Below are 18435 nucleotides of genomic sequence, written 5' to 3'. Positions count from 1 at the left end.
GACATAGTGTCTGGCACATCATAGAGGATCATTGTATTTAACCCATTGTTGTTGGCATAATTTGATCTTTTGGAAAAGTGGCAGGAGAAGGAAATGCTTTATCTACATCTTATGCCAACGGGTAAGCTATACCTAGAATTGATTTTTGCTGCTTGTAAGACAGAGCAGCTCTGTTCAACTTAATTGGAAATTGTTTCTCTAGGCTTCATTCCCTCTCTCCCTGTTCACATATTTTCCTAGAACAGTCATTTGACTTTTTTATCAGTATAGCTATTTTAATTACCTCTAATTCCCTCTTTGCCCAAAGGTTTGTGCATCCATTGCAAGATGGCATGGTTATCCCAACACCAACTTTTCTGTCTTATCTGTTCCACCGTTATCACACATCGGCCTGACTGAGCTCCAAGGGGTCACCCATTCACCCTGCATGAATTAACTCCATCGATGTTGTCTGCTCCCATTGTAGCTAATGGCACTGACTCAGCCTTCCATGTGCTTGCTGCTAAGCCAGCCCATACTGCTCTAGCACCCGTAGCAATGCCTGTGCGTGAAACCAACCCTTGGGCCCATGCCCCTGATGCTGCTAACAAGGGAATTGCAGCCACACATTCGGGTAAGGTGGCCATGGGTGGTGGTGAGGATTCTGGGATCAGATAAGTGACGCCGATTCAGAAATCAGCCATTTACCCAAGTGGGAACCGGGGAGGAATCCTTTCAGGAAAAGTGTGTTCCCTCCTGGAAATAAACTATTAGGAAAGGATGGTGAAGGAGAGGAACTCAAGAGATTAGACTGATAGTTTCTAGGGCTACAGAACACAACTACCCCTTAGAACTGTCACAAAATACAGATTCCTGGGCCCAACCCTGAGCTGACCACTGGATTTGGAGATAAACGGATATGCCCGTAACAAGGGTGGGAACCTTGCCTGTTACAATGGCAGGCCTACAGAAAAAGCTTTGTTTTTTGCTTTGCTTTACTTTCTAGTTTTTCTGTAATGAACATTTGTTAACTATAAAATCAAAACAAATTTTAATAGTAATAAAGGCAGTTCACCTGAAAGATAACATGTCTCTCGAAGCAAGACAGGGGCCACAAAGTACAGCACCATGTCCCTGGTTATTTTCTTTTTATTCTGTTAGAGCAAAAGGTGAATCACCTTGGGCTCTTTAGAGCATGTGCAGGCCAGTTTCTGTAGCACGGAGGAGCCACAGCAATAGGAAGGGGTTTCAGATGCCAGCCAGCTGCCTTAGTTCCATGGAGTCTGAGCCCTATCTAGACAGCTCCTCAGTGTGTCTGCGATAGCAGCATGGTCTGACAGGTTTCCTTTGTCCTAAAGCAAAACCTCCTCAGCTGGTAATAGAGACTTTTCTCACACCTGCTAGAACTACAAAGTGTCCCATTAGGGGCACTTGTTCCACATGTTAGGATCATTCAGGTAACCAAGGTTATCAGGTAAGGAAAGAAGCCCCTAACGATTCTGATTCTTTTGTCTCTCTTGATCTCATTGGTTTCAGGGACCGAGTGGAGTCAATCTTCTGGTGCTGCATCTCCAGGTCTCTTCCAGGCTGGTCACAGACGCACTCCCTCTGAGGCTGACCGCTGGTTAGAAGAGGTGTCCAAGAGTGTCCGGGCGCAGCAGCCCCAGGCCTCAGCTGCCTCTCTGCAGCCAGTTCTCCAGCCTCCTCCACCCACTGCCATCACCCAGCCAGCGCCATCTTTCCAAGGGAATGCATTCCTCACCTCTCAGCCCGTACCAGTGGGTGTGGTCCCACCCCTGCCACCAGCCTTTGTCCCTGCCCAGTCCTATCCTGTGGCCAATGGGATGCCCTATCCAGCCCCTAATGTGCCTGTGGTGGGCATCACTCCCTCCCAGATGGTAGCCAACGTGTTTGGCACTGCAGGCCACCCTCAGGCTGCCCACTCCCATCAGTCTCCCAGCCTGGTCAAGCAGCAGACATTCCCTCAGTATGAGACAAGCAGTGCTACTGCCAGTCCCTTCTTTAAGCCTCCTGCTCAGCACCTCAACGGTTCTGCAGCTTTCAATGGTGTAGACGATGGCAGGTTAGCCTCGGGAGATAAGCACACAGAGGTTCCTGCAGGGGCCTGTCCGGTGGATCCCTTCGAAGCCCAGTGGGCTGCATTAGAAAGCAAGTCCAAGCAGCGTACTAACCCCTCTCCCACCAACCCTTTCTCCAGTGACTTACAGAAAACATTTGAAATTGAACTTTAAGTAGTCTCTATGGCTTATGTATTTTGCCCATACTTAGGCAAGGGCAGGGGCAGAGGTCAAAGAAGCAAAGGGAACTTTGTGTTCCCAGTCAGTATACTTTTCACTAATCCCAAAGGTCTTAAGGAGCATGTCCAGGCACAGAGTGCTAGGAGAGGTGATTTTGAAAAAAAATGGAAGAAACATTCCTAGAGAAGAGTTGTCTTTCAGTTGGGCTAAAGAAGTCAAGGAAATGTTGCCCTCTGTCCCCCTCCTACTCCCTCAGCCCCTTAAAAATCTCTGGCAGCAGAGAGGCAGAGTATCTGAACAGGAATCTGTATTCAAAGCACATTTACTGGAATATAAAACACAACGGGAAGCAAAACAATCACCCTTCATTTTTCAGGCCATTCACCTGCCGCCTCTCACTGGCCTGTCTTAGAGATAAAGAACATGGTGGCCTGTGCTCGGGCTGGGGACGAGAGGCAGGCCATGCTGCCAGAATTCCCAGGAGGGCACAGCAACTGCCCAACAGAGCTATATTTTAGGGGTAAAGTTGAGCTTCCACTTTGAGTAAGAATAAATATTATAAATATATATCAAAAAAGCCAAAATCTTTATTTTTATGCATTTAGAATATTTTAAATAGTTCTCAATATTAAAAAGTTGTATGAGTTGTAAGTAATCTTGCCAAAGGTAAAAGGGTTAGCTGTAAGAAATTGTACATAAGATTGATTTATCAGTGATGCCTATTGATGTGGAGAGAGGAGAGGTTGGGAGTTGCAGATGGGATCCCTATTACTTGGTATCATTCGTTGTAAGTAGCACCTTGCAGCAACAATCATGCGTATGACCAATACAGTCCCTAGGTGGTAGTTTTAACGAAAATGAAAGAGCAGTATTGTCCTGGTTTTAAACCTGTGATGAAATCCTAATGTAATTTTAATGGAATCAATCTGAATACATTCTACAGAGAATACGTATTTTCTTTTATATACTGCTGCAGTTTCCTTATGTTAATCCTCTACTTTTGTTTTAACACTAAGGTGACAATGACTTAATCATATCCATGGACGGGAGCACAGGTTACTGTGTTGATTTGTCATGTGGGTCTCGGGTTTTGTTTTGTCCTTTAGATTTTGTCCCCACCAGCTTTGTGGGGATGGAGATTCTGGTTTAATAGCTGTGTGTGAGCCGGTCCCCCCACTTGTGGTGAGAGCATCCCGTTGCCAGTTGTAGCCACTTGACCTCTGGTAACGACGTGAGATCCCATCTCATTTTTACTTTTGAACGTTGGCCTTACAATCAAATGTAAGTTATATATATTTGTACTGATGAGAATTTATAATCTGCTTTAACAAAAATAAATGTTCGTGGTAGAAGCTTTTGCCCCTGAAGGGCTGGTCTTTCCCCTTTTCTTTATTAGTAAATGTGTTTTAGTTCTTTTTGGTCTGTTCTTGCTCCATTCTGCTGAACTCCAGTTTGATGTCTAGAAAATCTTTTATTGGGACTTTTTTTTTTTTTATTGAAGTATAATTTGCATACAATGTTAACTTCAGGTGTACAACATATTGATCTGATAATTGTATACATTACACAATGCTCACAATAAGTATGGTCACCATCTGTCACCACACATGTTATTACAGTATTGTTGACTACATTCTCTCTGCTATACCTTTCATCTCTGTGACTTACAACCGGAAGATTGTACCTCTTGGTCCCCTTTATCTATTGTGCTAGTCTACTCTTAAAATTCACTTTTGTATTTATACTTTAGGCTTTGGTTGGTCCTAAGCATATCTCTGATGTCAGATCCTTACTGCTCAAAGTGTGGTCTGGAACAAGAGCATGGACTTCACCTAGGAGTGGAGATACAGAATCTCAGCCCCACCCCTGACCCCCCCCCCCCACCCCCCCGACCTAGTAATCAGAATCTACATTTGAACAAGATTCACATTCTGAGAAGGCCCTGACTGAAGCAGTGAGTCTCAGCGTTGGATATGTATTAGAACCACCTGGGAAGCTTTTAAAATTCTCATGTCGGGGAGCAGGTGGGGACCCACATTCAGGTATTTTTTTATATATATATTTATTTTTGAGAGAGCGCAAGTGGGCGAGGGGCAGAGAGAGAGAGAGAGAGAGGGAAACACAGAATCTGAACCAGTCTCCAGGCTCTGAGTTGTCAGCACAGAGCCTGATGAAGGGCTCAAACTCACAAACTGTGAAATCATGACCTGAGCCGAAGTCAGATACTTAACCTGACTGAGCCACCCAGGTGCCGCTCAGGGTGTTTTTTTGTTTTGTTTTGTTTTGTAAAGAAAAAGCTTCCAGTATGGAAGAGGGTTGAGAACCACTTGTCTAGATTGAGTTTTATTGTTTCCCTAACCTTGGCCCACTCTTCTGTGACTAGTTCTAAGAAGAGCTAGCTAACCTCAGACTTACCTTCTGAATTACGTTGCCAATTGGCAAATAAGGAATTGGGGAGTCCAGGAAAATAGCCCTTAGTTTCCAATTTGTATAGAAAAACCAGCCATGATAAATGAAAGGGGATGCTCCTCTGTATTTTTTTTAAATGGAAAGAAAAAAATACCTCTGCCCCTAACCCATGTTTCCTGTGCTGAATGAGAGGTAGACAAAGAAGTATCACTCACCCATGATGCAGTTTGTCTCTTTTCCAGCCAGTGCGTTGGTAATAAAAGTCAGCTTTCCCTATAATGCCTGTCTTTCCTGTGTCCCAGAATAACCTGTCGCTTAGCCTTGGCTTAGCCCAGCCAGTCTACTGGAGGATGGGTAGAAGGTTAAAGCGGAAAGGGACCTGGAAGCTCATTGAATCCGGGCCTCTTGTTTAGCAGTAGGGAACCGGAGGTTCTGAGGGATGGAGAAGGATTTCTTCCAACTGAAATCCCTTCATTGTTAATACATTGCCTTCCCCTCCATTGGTCCCCTATCCTGCTGCTGCCTGTTTTTAATAGTCTGATTTGTATCTGGAAGCAAACATTTTGCTTCACAGATTCCTGCTTGGGGAGGAGAGGCTCCCAGTTGGTCACTGTACAGAACAGGTCAGCTTGATGCAGGTGTGAGGCAGTCCTCACCACCAGGCTCTGCAGGTCAGCCTCAGGAGGAGGGCTTCAGGCACCAGCTTCTGATGAAAGTAAGGAGCTCCCCCCGACCCCGGCCCCATCCTGTCATGCTCACACAATAACGCAGCTGCCGCTCCTTCATCCCACATCCCTGTACTGAGCCTTACATGTCGTGTTCCACTTTGGCAAGAGCTTCACAAACATGCCATTAACTGTATGTACAGATGCGAGTTGAAGCTGGTTGCTACACTACCTGGAAGGGGGAGGTTGACTAGAGTAATGGACCACTGTTTGACACTAGATGAGATGGAGTTCTAGCAAAGAAACTTGCCTGACACAGCAAGAGTTAGTGTGCCCGTGTGAGACAGGTGTTAACTTTGAACCCATTACACACCTCCCCACCCAGCTTTAAATGAAGTGAGAACCCTGGTAGCTTGCTTTAGAACCCAGTGAATTGGTCCTGTATAACAGAAATTATAGAAGGAAGCCGTAAAGGAAAGGGTGTCCTTATCCAAGCAGACTCCTCTTGACCGCTGCCTGTAGTGTCGGAAGCGAGGCAGGTGCTATCTGCTGCTGAGGCACAGCACTGCGGGGTGGGGGGGGCTGGGGGGGTCAGGGGCTGAAAGAGCCCATTCTCTAGAAGATCGCTCCCTTTGCCAGCCAGAGACAGCAGCCCGAGACTTGCTTCAGGACTGGGGCTGGACTGGAGCTAGCCTTCATCCCTGCTGCCAGACAGGCCGAGCGTGAGGCTGGAAGCGGGAACAGCTAGCACAGCAGAAGCTGGAGTAATACTCATTGCCACAGAGCTGGGCCTGCAGGATCAAATCACAGTTGGCCAGCTCAGGCTGATCCATACACTCCCTGCTGAGGTCCCTGGGCTGGGCTGCCAGTGCTGCAAAATAAGGGAGAGAAAGTGGTTAAGGAAGCTGTGTACGCTGAAAAGTCCCACCTATTCTTTCTTTGCCTTAAAGGAAAGCAACACTAGATCTGCCAGATTCCCAAAAAGTACAGTTATTCTGGAACCTTTTAACACGTGTGTCTACAGTGCCTCCCCACCCCCCGCCATGGGCCTCATTTAGGCATGCAGTGGTCCTCCGGTTGTCCTGCAACCTCAGCCCAATGCAGACTCCCAAATAGTGACCGACCGGATGATTAAACATCTCCTGAAGTTAACTCCTACCCTTGCAATTGTGACCTGAAGAGCTGAATGACAGCTGCCTTAGCCCCTGGACTGGGAAGGGAGTAGGATCAACCTAAGTAAAATTCTGAGTTGGCAAGAGCTGTCCTCTCATTGCTGATTTAATGTGTTGTGCCTTCAGTAGCCCCAGTGCATCTCAGTCGCTTCATTCCCCATCTTCCCAATTTTCCCACACTCCCCCGCCCCCCAGAGAGAGCAAGTATTAGGCAAAGTGATTAGAACAACCTTGTGAACTATGGCTCTAATACTGCACTGAGCACAAAAATGCTGGTTGCCAGCCCCCCCCCCCCCCCCCCCCCCCCCGCCGCCAAATGTGCCAGGGGCTTCTGTATCTTAAAAATCCTTGTGAGGAAGGCACCTGGCTGGCTCAGTCAGTGGAGCATGTGACTCTTAATAGCTGGGTCAGGAGTTCGAGCCCCACGTTGGACATAGAGATTAAAAAAAAAAAAAAAGGCGCCTGGCTGGCTCAGTTGGTACAGCACGTGACTACCTATCTTGGGGTCATGAGTTCCAGCCCCACGTTAGGCATGGAGACTACTTTAAAAATAAACAGGACTATTGAAAAAACAACCCCTGTGTTTCATTCTGCTTCTTCCTTATAGGACTGAAGTGGCCTTACCTAGTTAACTTCCCTTTCCCTTCTGGAAGGGGCTTTTGGCTTAAGCCAGAGTGACACCTTCCCTAAAGTCAGACCTCATAGGCTTAATCTTTCTCTCTCCCCTTGCTTCCTCCCAAAAATACAACAGACTGTATCTGAGTAGTGAATGACTTTTGGTATATCAGTATAATGAGAATACAAACTACAGATGACCCTTGAACAACTTGGGTTTGAACTGCATGGGTCCACATTTTTTTAAAATAAATAATGTATACAGTACTGTATTTCCTTTGATTTTCTCAACAATTTCTCTTTGTTGTAAGAATACACTATATAATACATATACGATATGTGTTATCAGTAAGGCTTTGATCAACAGGCTATTAGTAAAATTTTTGGAGAGTCAAAGTTATACCCAGATTTTTGCAGAGTATTGGCACCCCAATCCCTGTGTTGCTCAAGCATCAACTGTACCTACATTTACATAAATAGCAAGCCATTTGTACATATTAAGAAATCTGTCACTCTGGCATCAACTTTCTCTGAGCAGTTGCAGCCCAGGGGCCTATCACAGGGCCCAGAGGTTTGGGGCCCCACATGATGGTTAAGCACACCAGCTCTGGAGCCAGAAGGCCTGAGCACAATCCTGGCTCTCCTATTCCCCAGCTGGGTGACTTTGGGCAAGTTACTTGAGCTCTCTGTGTTTCCTCATCTGAAATGGAGATGATAATAGCACCTTGGGCACACAGTAACTGTGGCTAAAATTTGAGTGCTTACCTGTGTTTTGTTCCATAGCCTCATTCCCTCTCATTCAAAAAAGTGAGTGATGCCCTATGTTCTATCCTTACAGTGTTTTAGGCAAGTCTTTCAGGCAAGAAGGTTGAGAGGTCCTCAAAAGAAGTATGTCCCTTACACCAGAGCAAGACTAGGTCAAGACCCCCTACTCTGATGCTAACATTAATTGCAGTATGCCACCAGACCATGAATAGGGCAGAGTGAGGCATGAGGCAGCCTCAAGCAGTGAGACCCTACAAAAAGCATAAACAGGTGAGAGCAGAAGTCTGCAGCCTAATCAGAATGAATACAAAGACAGGAGAGACCGCTTCTAAGCATGAAAGGTGCCCACAGGGGCGCCTGGGTGGCGCAGTCGGTTAAGCGTCCGACTTCGGCCAGGTCACGATCTCACGGTCCGTGAGTTCGAGCCCCGCGTCGGGCTCTGGGCTGATGGCTCAGAGCCTGGAGCCTGTTTCCGATTCTGTGTCTCCCTCTCTCTCTGCCCCTCCCCCGTTCATGCTCTGTCTCTCTCTCTGTCCCCAAAATAAATAAACATTGGAAAAAAAAAAAAATTTTAAAAAAAAAAAAAAAGAAAGGTGCCCACAAAATATCTAAGATTAGCAACACTCTTCCAGCAGAGGGCAGGAGCCTGACTCCAACGGCTCCTGTCCTGTCTGTGAGACCCATCATGCCAGACCATTTCAGCTTACAACCACACATCAGCAGGAGCCCCACCAGACTTTGCCCTCAAACAAGGTTCTGATTATAATTCGGCTTCTCCTGTAGACAGATCTATAATTAATCACAAACATGAACACCTGGCTCCTGTGACAGCTCTTTTTCTCACATAAATCCGCATTCTGGTTGATCTAGAGTCTTGTAAGTTTGGTTGGTATGTAGACAAGAGATCAGTATGCTGGGCACAGTAGAGATGAGAAGCGGCCCCTGCAGCACAGTGTTTTTGCCAACGTAATGCCTTCATGCACACATGCACTCAGTCACCAAGGCCTGAGCACCTAGTGATGCCAGGCACTGACCTGGGGGCCTAAGGACTCGAATCCCAGTGGCTGTCCTAAGGAGCGCACAAACTGGAAGCCTACATGTCAGTCTGATCCACTAAGCAGCATTTCTACTGCAGACCTTCATCCTCTAGCACTGGCCAGTTCCCACCTTCGGCATAGCAGACAGGCGGCAGCCAGGCCTGACAGCCCTTGCTAAAACAACACTCTTGGTGCAGTGCTGCAGCCCTGATTGCTGTGAACGTCCAGGCGGACAGGAAAGGCCCTGGCACCTTTCCCCCAAGCCTGCTGGAGGCCTCCTGAGAACTGGTGGCTCGGCCTGGGGCACTGCCCTGCTGTCCAGGCAATCCATGAACCCAGACCAAGGACACGTGCTGGGCACAGGGCAGAGCCTCCTCTGCCCCCTTCCCTCTGGCTTATTTGAATATAGGGCTCTTATGAATCCATCTTCTCAAAGTGTGAAAATAAGTGCATCTCCAAATTAACACCTCTCAAATTAGACTGCATCTGAATTGATGGTCTCTTAGCACTGTGTCTTTAACAGCATGTTTTTCTTAGTGGTATGAAACTAATTGTTTTGTGATATGGTGCTTAGGTTTATTGAAATGTAACTCAGAGCAAGAGCTAGAGAATATAAAACTAAAATATCAAACTGCCCAGTAACAGGTGTGATACTTTAGGGAAAAGAAAATTAAATATGAGGACTAGGTTGTAGTCCCAACTGGGCCACTAATTTGCCGTGTGACTTGTGGAGACATCACGTAAGGTCTCTTGACATCTGTCTCATTTGTAAGATGACAATACTAATACTTGCCCTTCCCTTTCTGAGTTATATATGGTCAAAGGGCCATGAAGGCGCTTCTCCATCATAGGAGCACTTTTTGCCACCCTAATTAGAATGGACAGACTTAATGGTTTGCCTTAAGTATTACATATCCTACTTCTCAAAATCAGTAAGTCTAAATATTTAACGTCATCTATTAAGCTATTACCAGATGCCCATCATCTGCATTATTTCCCTCACCTCGCCGCAGCCCTCTCAGGTGGTGGAATAGCCCTCTGTATATGTGAGAAGAGGGAGGCTCAGGAGAGCCCCTTGCCACAGGTGACACTACCAGGAACCGGCAGAGTGAGCCAGGACTCAGACTAGAGTCACTCAGACCTGTGCAGCACAAAGCCGGCTTTTGGGAACAAGTGAGTCCCTGGGGTGGGCCTCTTACCCGGCGGGCCCACCTTCACCTCCGTGCTGCGGCTGACTGCCTGGCTTCCACGGTAGGCACTGCACGTGTAGGAGCCCTCGTCTCTGGGCTGCAGGTTGTGGATCAGCAGTGTGCCATCTGGGGACTGGTAGACTCGATGCCCGTCAGCCCGCACCGGCAGCCCATTCCTGAAGGGGACAGGACACTGGGAGAGCCGTCCACGGCCTCTGGTCTTGAGGCCCTAGGAGGCCATGCTGCCACTCCCAGCGCCCCAGAGCCCAGAGACAAAGGGAGGAGGTAATCACTGTGGACAGAGGACCCTCACTTCAAGAAAGAGATGGGCCAGGTGCCAAAAAGAACACTATCAGAGCAAAATAACTCAAAAGTAGAGGGAACTCACCCCAACTGAGCACACTGGTCTCAGTTACCATGAATTTGCCTCTTACCCACAAGGGAAGCCCCACTCTCACTTTTTATCAACAGTCTTTCCAGCAGCTGTGTGGTACCGGGCCCTGTGCTGGGCAAGCGACGTAAGCGCTCCCTGCCTTGAGGGTACTGGGGTAGGTGTTTAGGGGCACCCTCCCTGAGGAAGACAGAGCTGAGACCCGACTTGAGAATGAGGAGGAGCAGCTGGCCAGCCAACGGGAGAACAAAGGGACTCGGGAGCTGGAAGGCAGAGGCCATGGTCAGAGCAGGGAGAGAAGTGGACAAGGCCTCAATGGGAGTTTGGACTGGACCCTGGGGGGAATGGAAGAGTGTGAACTAAGCAGGACTGACAGAGTATCTGCCCTTGGATGACTGGGCCTAGGACAAGCCTGAAAGCAGAGAGCAGGAAAGTGGCTCCTACAGAAGTGCACACATGGGTAAGGGGAGGATGTGCAAGGTAAGGGAGGAGAAATGAAGGACCACAGTGGTTACTCAGGGTTGCTGGGTAATGGCGGTGCCCCTCCACCATGGGGAGATCCAGGGCGGGGAGGACGGGTCAACGGTGAGTGTTCTTTTCCACCATTTGGCATTCTGGATGCCCATGAGATACAATGCCCATGAGATGCATTGGATTTGAGGTCTGAACCCAGACAGTCTATCAGCACTGGGTGGCCCTGGAAACCATGTGTCAACAAGGTTGCCCAAGGTGAAGTTAGACAAGCCAAGGACCAAGGACAGACCCTGAGGTGCATCCGCCTCCGAGACATTGGTGTGAAAAGGTAAACCAGCCAGGAAAACAGAAGCAGCAGCCAGAGAAGGAAGAACATCAGAAGACAGTAGTTTCCTGGAGCCAAGAGGAGGGAGCATGTCAGGAGATGCAAATGGTCAGCAGAAGAACACCTCTCAGGTCATGTGGGGACTGAGATAACGTCCAGAACGTTTAGGAACAGGTCAGTATCCTGGAGTGGTGGGTGGATGTGAGCCCCTGTGCAAGGACTGAGCTGTGAGTAGGGGGTGAACAGGTGGAGACCCCCAGTATGAACAGCCATACTGTGAGGGGGAGACTCCAGATGAGGCCAGGGTCTGCAGGGAAATACAGGGTCAGAGGAGGGTATCTTTTATGTTATGCTTTGAAAGCGGGGACTCCTGAGCATGTTTGCTGCTGGTAAGATCAAGGAGAAGCAAAATTGAAGACAGAAGCGCGAAAGGATAATCAGAGGCCCGACCTGATCAAGGCAGGCCTGCACCAAGAACAACTGCTGAAAAGCCTACAGAGGCTCCCTGCCTCCCTCCTGCGTGCAGGCCCCTTCCCATCCTGACATCATCTCTCCAGTACTCACCTCTGAGGCTTGATCAAGAACATCCTTCCCCTCCTCAGCCTTTAAGGCTCAGCCAAAGTCACCTGCTTTGCCACCCCTTGATTCCCCCAGATAGAAGGCAGCCTCAGTGCTCTATGCACAGATAGCACTGAGGGCAAACCTCTGGAGCTCAGGGGACACAGGGCCATCTCCTGCCTGGGGAGTATCTGGGGGGCTCAGATTACCCCCAAGATCCCCAGAGCCTAGGCTATTGCTGACACACTGCAAGGAGGAAGGGGGCCAAAAAAAAAAAAAAAAAAAGTTGCTGAAAGAAGGAATGAACGAATAAAAGAGCAACTGATCTGGTGTAAACGACACTGAAGTCCCCACAGCTGAGTATACCCAGTGGTTCTCTACCCCCATCTCCAGATACTGTCAACTGTCATGACTTGGGAAGAAGTACTACTGGCATCTAGTGGGTGGGTGGCCTGGATGCTGCTGAACACCCTACAATACAAAGAACTGCCCCAACCACCAAAAGTTATCAGGTCTGAAATGTCAAGAGTGCCGAGGTTGAGAGACCCTGGTGTAGCCCAACCAAAAGAAAGAGAGCAGTCCTGTGGGGCCCCGCCGTGTAGGGAAGGGGGTGCTGCCACCAGGCCTGCAGGTAGGAGTTGAAGAATGAAGGCCGCAGGCAGTGGGAACAGCAGTATCGCTGCAGAAAGGGGAGCGTCTTCTCCAAACTACAAGCTTCTGAGGGCCAGGCCTGCCTGGAATCGAGCCTTACCTGGACCACCTGATGTTTACACTTTCTCCTGTCACCACGCATAGCAGCCTGGCCGTGTCACCCTCTGGCACCAGCATAGTAGAGGGCAGCTCTGTGATGGCCAGCTCCCCTAGGGCAAGGAGGAGGCATTGTCAGCCACCACACCAGTCCTGCCCCACCTGTGCCACCTGACCCTCAGGACTGCCACCTCACCCAGAACTCTGAGCTGGACCCATCTCTGGTCTCGGTCCTGCCCGTTGAAAGCAACACAGGCATAGAAGCCGCCATCTTCCGGAGCCACGTGGCTGATGACCAGAGAGCCATCGGGCTGCAGCTGGTGTCTAGAGACAAAGCACAGTCAGGTAGCTCCTCCCCCAAGGGGCTGGAAGAAATGGGGGTGGGGCAGGGTCTTCCTTTCCCCATAAGAGGCTGAGTGGCCCTTTCAGTGGGGTCTGAGCAAAGGGCCATCTAACCTTAGGCCCTGAGGTCCTCCAGATGCTGAGCTCTCTCGTTTACCTGAAGGTACCTGACTTTTAAGCCTGGCAATAAACCATTTCCAATCTCCAAATACAAAATAATTCTGGTTTGGGTTTCTAGTTCTTGCTGTGCTCATTCAGTAGACTCAAATCTTGGTTCTGCCACTTAGGAGCTGTATGGCGTGTTAAACTCCTGTGTGTAAAATGGGGATAAAATAATACCTACCTCCACATGGCTCTCCTGAAGACTGTATGATAGAGAACAAGCCTCATACTCCTAATGGGCACGATACATGCCCATGCTGTTATGGTTACAGCCAGAAATGGGTCTGCCTCCATTTTGTCCCTCAGCCATCACCTCTCCTTAGCTAGCCTGTTACTTCTGTCCACTAACCACAGTGGAAAGACCCAGAAACCCAAATGTTGGTCTGCCCAAGGAGCCCTACCCCCAGTGGTATCCTCTCTCAAGAGCCCCTGGAGTCCTGCTCAGGACTGACCAGAGGTGGCACCTGGCAGCTCCCTCCCCTGCGGCCTGGACAGGGTCAGGGGCTAAAGGCGGGACCGGAAGGGGAAGAGAGGAGCTGAACAAACCTGGGGGAAGAGAGGGGCTGCCCATCTCTTTGCCACTCAATGGCTGGGGGTGGGAAGCCCTCAGCACGACAGGTCAACCGGATCCGCTGACCTGGATGGGCGTCCACCACCCTAGGCTGGTTCCTGTCCAGAAGCAGCCTGCAGAACAAGCACCCCACAGCCATGAGAGGGGGGACTCTGTCTGCACAAGCATCTGACCCCCTTCTCCCTCTCCAGCCACATTCAGCTTCCTAAGAAAGCTGCTCTGTGCTGGTCAGGACATCACCAATAACTACCCGGGGCAGTCTAAAAGCCACCTCCAGCTTTCTCGCTTTCCCCACCCCCAACCACCACCCCAGAATCTCGACTGCTCCCCGCCCTGCACATCTGCCCTGCACAAGGCACTTTGACTTGGGCCCCTCCAGCCCTCTGCAACCCCTCTATAAACTCCCATCAAGGCCATCTCAGGCTCTCCAGCTCCTGCTCTGCTTCCCTTCCCTCAGCTCCTGGGCCCTGGGCCATGGGCCAGTCTCAACTGTTCGGGGAAGGGAAGAGGGCTCCCTTTCCACCTCCCTAGTCCTTGCCCGGCAGAGCCCTGTGACCCCACCCACTCTCCCTTCCTTTCACCACTGGGACCCCCATCGGCCCTGGCCCTCCAGTGGGGTAGGCTGAGAGCAGAATGGCGTTGCTGCACTGTTACCTGGTCGTGGGCCGAATCTGCAAGGAGGAGACAGCCCCCAGGCCCCCCGCGTTCCCCACTAGGCTGGACTCCCGAGGACTGTGGCCCTGGGCTGGGTCCCTGGTCTGAGGGAAGTGCCTTGGCTCAGCCTCAGACAGCACGGCCACATCACCCCCTGTCATGAGGCCAGGAGAAGGGGTGAGCTGTGGGGGGAATGCAGCGGAAGGAAGGAAGGGCCATGAGGCTGGCCAGGGACGTGTGGAAAAATGAGGGTCACAAGGGGGAAGACATTCACCTCAGCCCAACTGGAGCACGTGGTCCCTGCCAGCAGAAGGGGCCCCTCCAGCGTGGGAGCACCCTGGCTCAGGCCCTCCCAGCCAGTGCCTCCCACCTGGGGCCATGACAATCCTCTGGGTGTGGGGTGGGAACGGAGACCTGTTCTGCTGGGCGTGGGGTGGGGACAGAGACCTGTGACACGAAGCTGGATCTTCTGAGAGTCACGGCCTGGCCTGCTGCTGCCACAGCTGTAGGTGCCAGTGTCCTCTGCCCGCAGGGGACTGATGACCAGGGAGCCGTCGGGCTGCAGCTTGTGCCTGAATGAGGAGGACAGTGAGCCCAGGCCCCCTCAGGCCCCAGTGCTCCTACCAGAGTGCTCCTACCGTAACCCTGCCTGCACCCTCCCATGCCAGGGGAGATCACCTGTCAGAGGAGATGGGCCGCCCATCTTTCTGCCACCTGGCATGGGGCGCCGGGGAGGTGTCGTCTTGACAGAAGAGGCGCACTAAGTGCCCCAGGGCCGCCTGCACCAGGGCTGGCTCCGAGCCTGCCAAGCTGATCCTGGGAAGTGGGGGTGAGAACCTGCACTAACAACACACGCGCCAGGGCCAGGGACTCCCCCTCCATCGGTGTCCCACCACAGAGAGCTCGGTGCCCATCCTGTCTCAGGCACCTTTGGGGTCCCCTGGGAGGCCCAGCTCTAGAAGCCCGTGGCCTCAGGAATTCACTCCACCCCCACCCCGGCTCCCCACCATGCCCTTGGACGTAGCTACCTCAACCTGGTCCTGCAACAGCAGCAAGGGAGGTACAGAGCCCAGGGCGTGGAGAGGTCGGGAGAGAGAGCTCACACCAGATTCCCGTGTAGAACTAAACCACTGCTTGATCCCTTTGGAATTTCAAGTTTTACTTATTTGTTTCTGTTCTCCCCAAAAGTCTCATTAATAGGACATAGTCCCAAGACTGTGGAACCCATACTAAATCTAAGAGAGGATATCACCATTTTGCAGGTCAAGAAACTGAGGCTTGGAGAAGTTGGATGAGTTGCCAAAGGTCACGAAGCCTGCAAGCTTTTCCAACTAGACAGGCCCCGGGGCGTCCTGGCAAGATCAGACCCAGGCACCCACCATCTATTGGCGAAGGCCCCCCAGGCAAGACCATTTGGAGGATTTGAGGTTAGGGATGGGGCGGGAGGATCTGCAGACCTCAGGGTTTGGGCTCCAATGGGCGCAGCTCCTGACCTGGGGAAGGTAGGCCTCACCTGTAGGAAGAGCTGTGGGAGGGCGCCGCTGGCCTCCCGGCATCTCTGCCCAGTCCAGGGGCACTGGGCCCAAGCTCCTGGCCCAGGGGCCTCTCTCCAAAGGCCTGGGCGTGGCCCTCCTCTCCAGGCCCAGGCTCTCGGTCTCGCCACCAGAGGCCACCAGAAGGCAAGGGCCTCGTCTGGACTGTGGCCCCCGTCCTGTGCCCGCTGGCCTCTTGCTGGCCTCCAGGACCGCTGCCACCACCGTCTCTATGGGTGCTCTGGCCAGAGGCCCCAGGCTCAGGTCTGGGGGGCTCCTGTTGACGTCCCCGGCAGCTGCTCACGCACTCCTCTTCGGAGGCAAAGTTATTGCCGTTGCCATGGCACCCGCCATACCAGAAGCGGTTACACTGGCCCACGGAGGGGACGAAGTACCAGCGGGCGGCCCAGTCCGTGCAGGAGCCATGGGCACTGGGCAGCAGGCACCGCACAGGGTAGGCTGAGGGGGCAGGGAGGGGGCAGGGAGGGGGCAGGTCATCAGGCTGCAGATACTGCCCCGGCAGAGCCCTGCCAAGAAGTGCCCACCGCCCCGTCAGCCTCAGACGTGGGAGCCAGGCTCTTCCCAAGTTCACGGAGCAGGTCTACACCCCTGTCTGGGCCCCTGACCTGGCCCTGGGGACAGTCTGCTCACTGCCCAGACCTACCTGGGCTGGGATCACCAGCAGCCTCCGGGATCAGCCCATCCACCTCCACCCACAGAACTAGAGTGCTCCAGAAGGTCAGGGCCATGAGCAACCTGGACTGGCTCCCTCATGCCCCTCCCCATGCCTGACCCAGGTCCCTAGAGTACACACATGCACCAAGCTTTGATGTACTTAGCTCATGATAAGAACCCAGCCCTCAGCTCGCAGGGACATCTGTGAAGAGGCCCAGCCTCTGAACCTGCCTCCAGCCCCCAGCCAGCCTGTTCTAACGGCCTACCTTCCCAGCACAGCCCTGCTCTGCCTCTCTACAGACACAGATGTGACTGCGGCTGGCCCCTGCAGGGGTCCCATCCAGGGACCAGCCTCCTGCAGACTCTGACCACCAGCCCATCTGGCTTTTGAGGTCCCCGTGAGGGTCCCTGCCGGTGCCACCCACATATCCCATGCTCCAGTCTCAATGACCTCCCTCTAGGACTCATCCCAGGCAGGGTGGGGACATCCCTGTCCATCCGGGCTCCGACCACCCTATACCATCTCTGCCTCTGGAAGGGGCTGAGCCCCCATGGTGGGGGCGGGGCAGGACAAGCCTTCCTTGTCTGTGGGCGCCCTGCCTACAATTCTCCCCAACTCCCACAAGCAGTCAGATGGTTTCAAATGCAAACTGTTGGAAACAAGAACAGTATGGCACTGTTCTCTGACCTGGCACCTAGCAGGTGATCAGTAAATATTTGTCAAAGAAATGAATGAATAACTGATCTGGTAGGAAGATCTGGGTGGGGCTCTGTGGTGGTTAAGGGGGGCAAAGCGGGACCACAGCCTACTCACCAGGAAGGATGAAGGGGTATCCACTCACCATAGCCGGGCTGGCCCACACAGCCTTCCCCAAGAGGACCAGCAGCAGAGGCCACATTATCATAGCAACAGCCAAACCGGGAGCCCTGGCACTCACTGGGCTCCTTCTGCTGAACCTGGGGCTGGTGGGCCTTGGGAGCCTGTGGAGGAAACCCAGACTGGGAAAGTTGGGAATAGGTCTGGCTCTTGGTGGGGACTCTAGGCTGCCTGGGGAAGGAGGACAGGAAGAGGGAGGGACAGAATTAGGGGTCCATGATGCAGTATGCCAGCCTCAGGGGAAGGTCAGATGGACCCCCCTGCACGCACACACCCCCACTCCAGCCTAGGCCTGTATCTGAAGCCCAAGTGCAGAGAGTCTGGATCACAGTGGTGCTGAGCAGGTGCGGGACTCCTGCCCACTCGTGTGAACCAGACACTTACCGTGGAAGCCACTGCTCTCGACACCGGCCTTCTCCCGGTCTTATCACTGCTGTAAGATGCTGCACAGCCAGCTTGACGGGGCCCCTCAGCCACAGACACCCCATCAGGGCAGCACCCGTACCTAGACAAGCATCACACAGCGGTCTCATCACCACCCAACCCCTGATCCCCACCCTCACGGGACCCCCGAGCTTCCAGCATCCTGGAAACTGGGCTCTGAGGCTCCCTACGCTGGGAGCTGAGCAGTTGAGGATCCGAACGGGAGACACTGCGTCCTTCCACGTGGGGCATACCATTCTGCATGCCAAGCCACAACCACCAACCACTCAGTGGCAGCCAGGGACACAGCAGTAACACGATAAGCAGGGCCGTGTCTCCTGATACCTGACGGTTCCTCAACTCCTACCCAAGGCGGAAACCCCTAACCGAGGAGAAAATTCACTAAGCCTGCACAAATCTTGGCTTCCCGGGTAGGTTTTACAAAATCGCAGCAGATGGGGGATGGGGCAGAAGAGGGGTGAGCAGAGCCCTCCTCCTGTTTCAGCTCTGTCAACCACAAGACGGGAAGGAAGGGGAAAGAGGAACACATCAGAGCGCCTTCCGTGTGCCAGGCACCCTGGGACGGTTCCATCCTCACGGCAACCCGGCCTGTG

General features: G+C 52.0%; 2 protein-coding genes across 21 annotated transcripts in view; one reads left to right on the top strand and one right to left on the bottom strand.

Annotated features, from left to right (window-relative positions):
* Positions 1–3589, top strand: part of NUMB (NUMB endocytic adaptor protein) — a 197935-nt gene extending 194346 nt beyond the window's left edge. For 9 of the 14 annotated variants that reach the window (XM_045451473.1, XM_045451468.1, XM_045451472.1 and 6 more), the window contains 2 exons: positions 467–613; positions 1516–3589. In XM_045451473.1, coding sequence (XP_045307429.1) covers positions 467–613; positions 1516–2231 — 863 coding nt within the window. In that variant the 3' untranslated portion in view covers positions 2232–3589. The remainder of the gene's footprint in view (positions 1–466; positions 614–1515) is intronic. The other 5 variants (XM_045451479.1, XM_045451482.1, XM_045451480.1 and 2 more) reach the window with 1 other exon arrangement.
* A 2135-nt stretch (positions 3590–5724) lies between these two features.
* The window catches only part of PAPLN (papilin, proteoglycan like sulfated glycoprotein), a 36480-nt gene continuing 23769 nt past the window's right edge, over positions 5725–18435 (bottom strand). For 4 of the 7 annotated variants that reach the window (XM_045451462.1, XM_045451458.1, XM_045451459.1 and 1 more), the window contains 11 exons: positions 17783–17903; positions 17364–17502; positions 15828–16305; positions 14993–15130; positions 14762–14886; positions 14315–14468; positions 13636–13773; positions 12782–12909; positions 12590–12698; positions 10100–10266; positions 5725–6182 (listed from right to left, as the gene is read on the bottom strand). In XM_045451462.1, the coding sequence (XP_045307418.1) occupies positions 6007–6182; positions 10100–10266; positions 12590–12698; positions 12782–12909; positions 13636–13773; positions 14315–14468; positions 14762–14886; positions 14993–15130; positions 15828–16305; positions 17364–17502; positions 17783–17903 (1873 nt within the window). In that variant the 3' untranslated portion in view covers positions 5725–6006. Of the gene's footprint in view, positions 6183–10099; positions 10267–12589; positions 12699–12781; positions 12910–13635; positions 13774–14314; positions 14469–14761; positions 14887–14992; positions 15131–15827; positions 16306–17363; positions 17503–17782; positions 17904–18435 lie in introns of those variants that run through there. The other 3 variants (XM_045451463.1, XM_045451464.1, XR_006705144.1) reach the window with 3 other exon arrangements.

The sequence above is a fragment of the Leopardus geoffroyi genome, chromosome B3 (genome assembly GCF_018350155.1).
Source record: "Leopardus geoffroyi isolate Oge1 chromosome B3, O.geoffroyi_Oge1_pat1.0, whole genome shotgun sequence".
NCBI classification, from domain to species: domain Eukaryota; kingdom Metazoa; phylum Chordata; class Mammalia; order Carnivora; family Felidae; genus Leopardus; species Leopardus geoffroyi.
The sequence above is the reverse complement of the archived record's forward strand: the minus strand, read 5'-3'. Positions and strand labels throughout refer to the sequence as shown.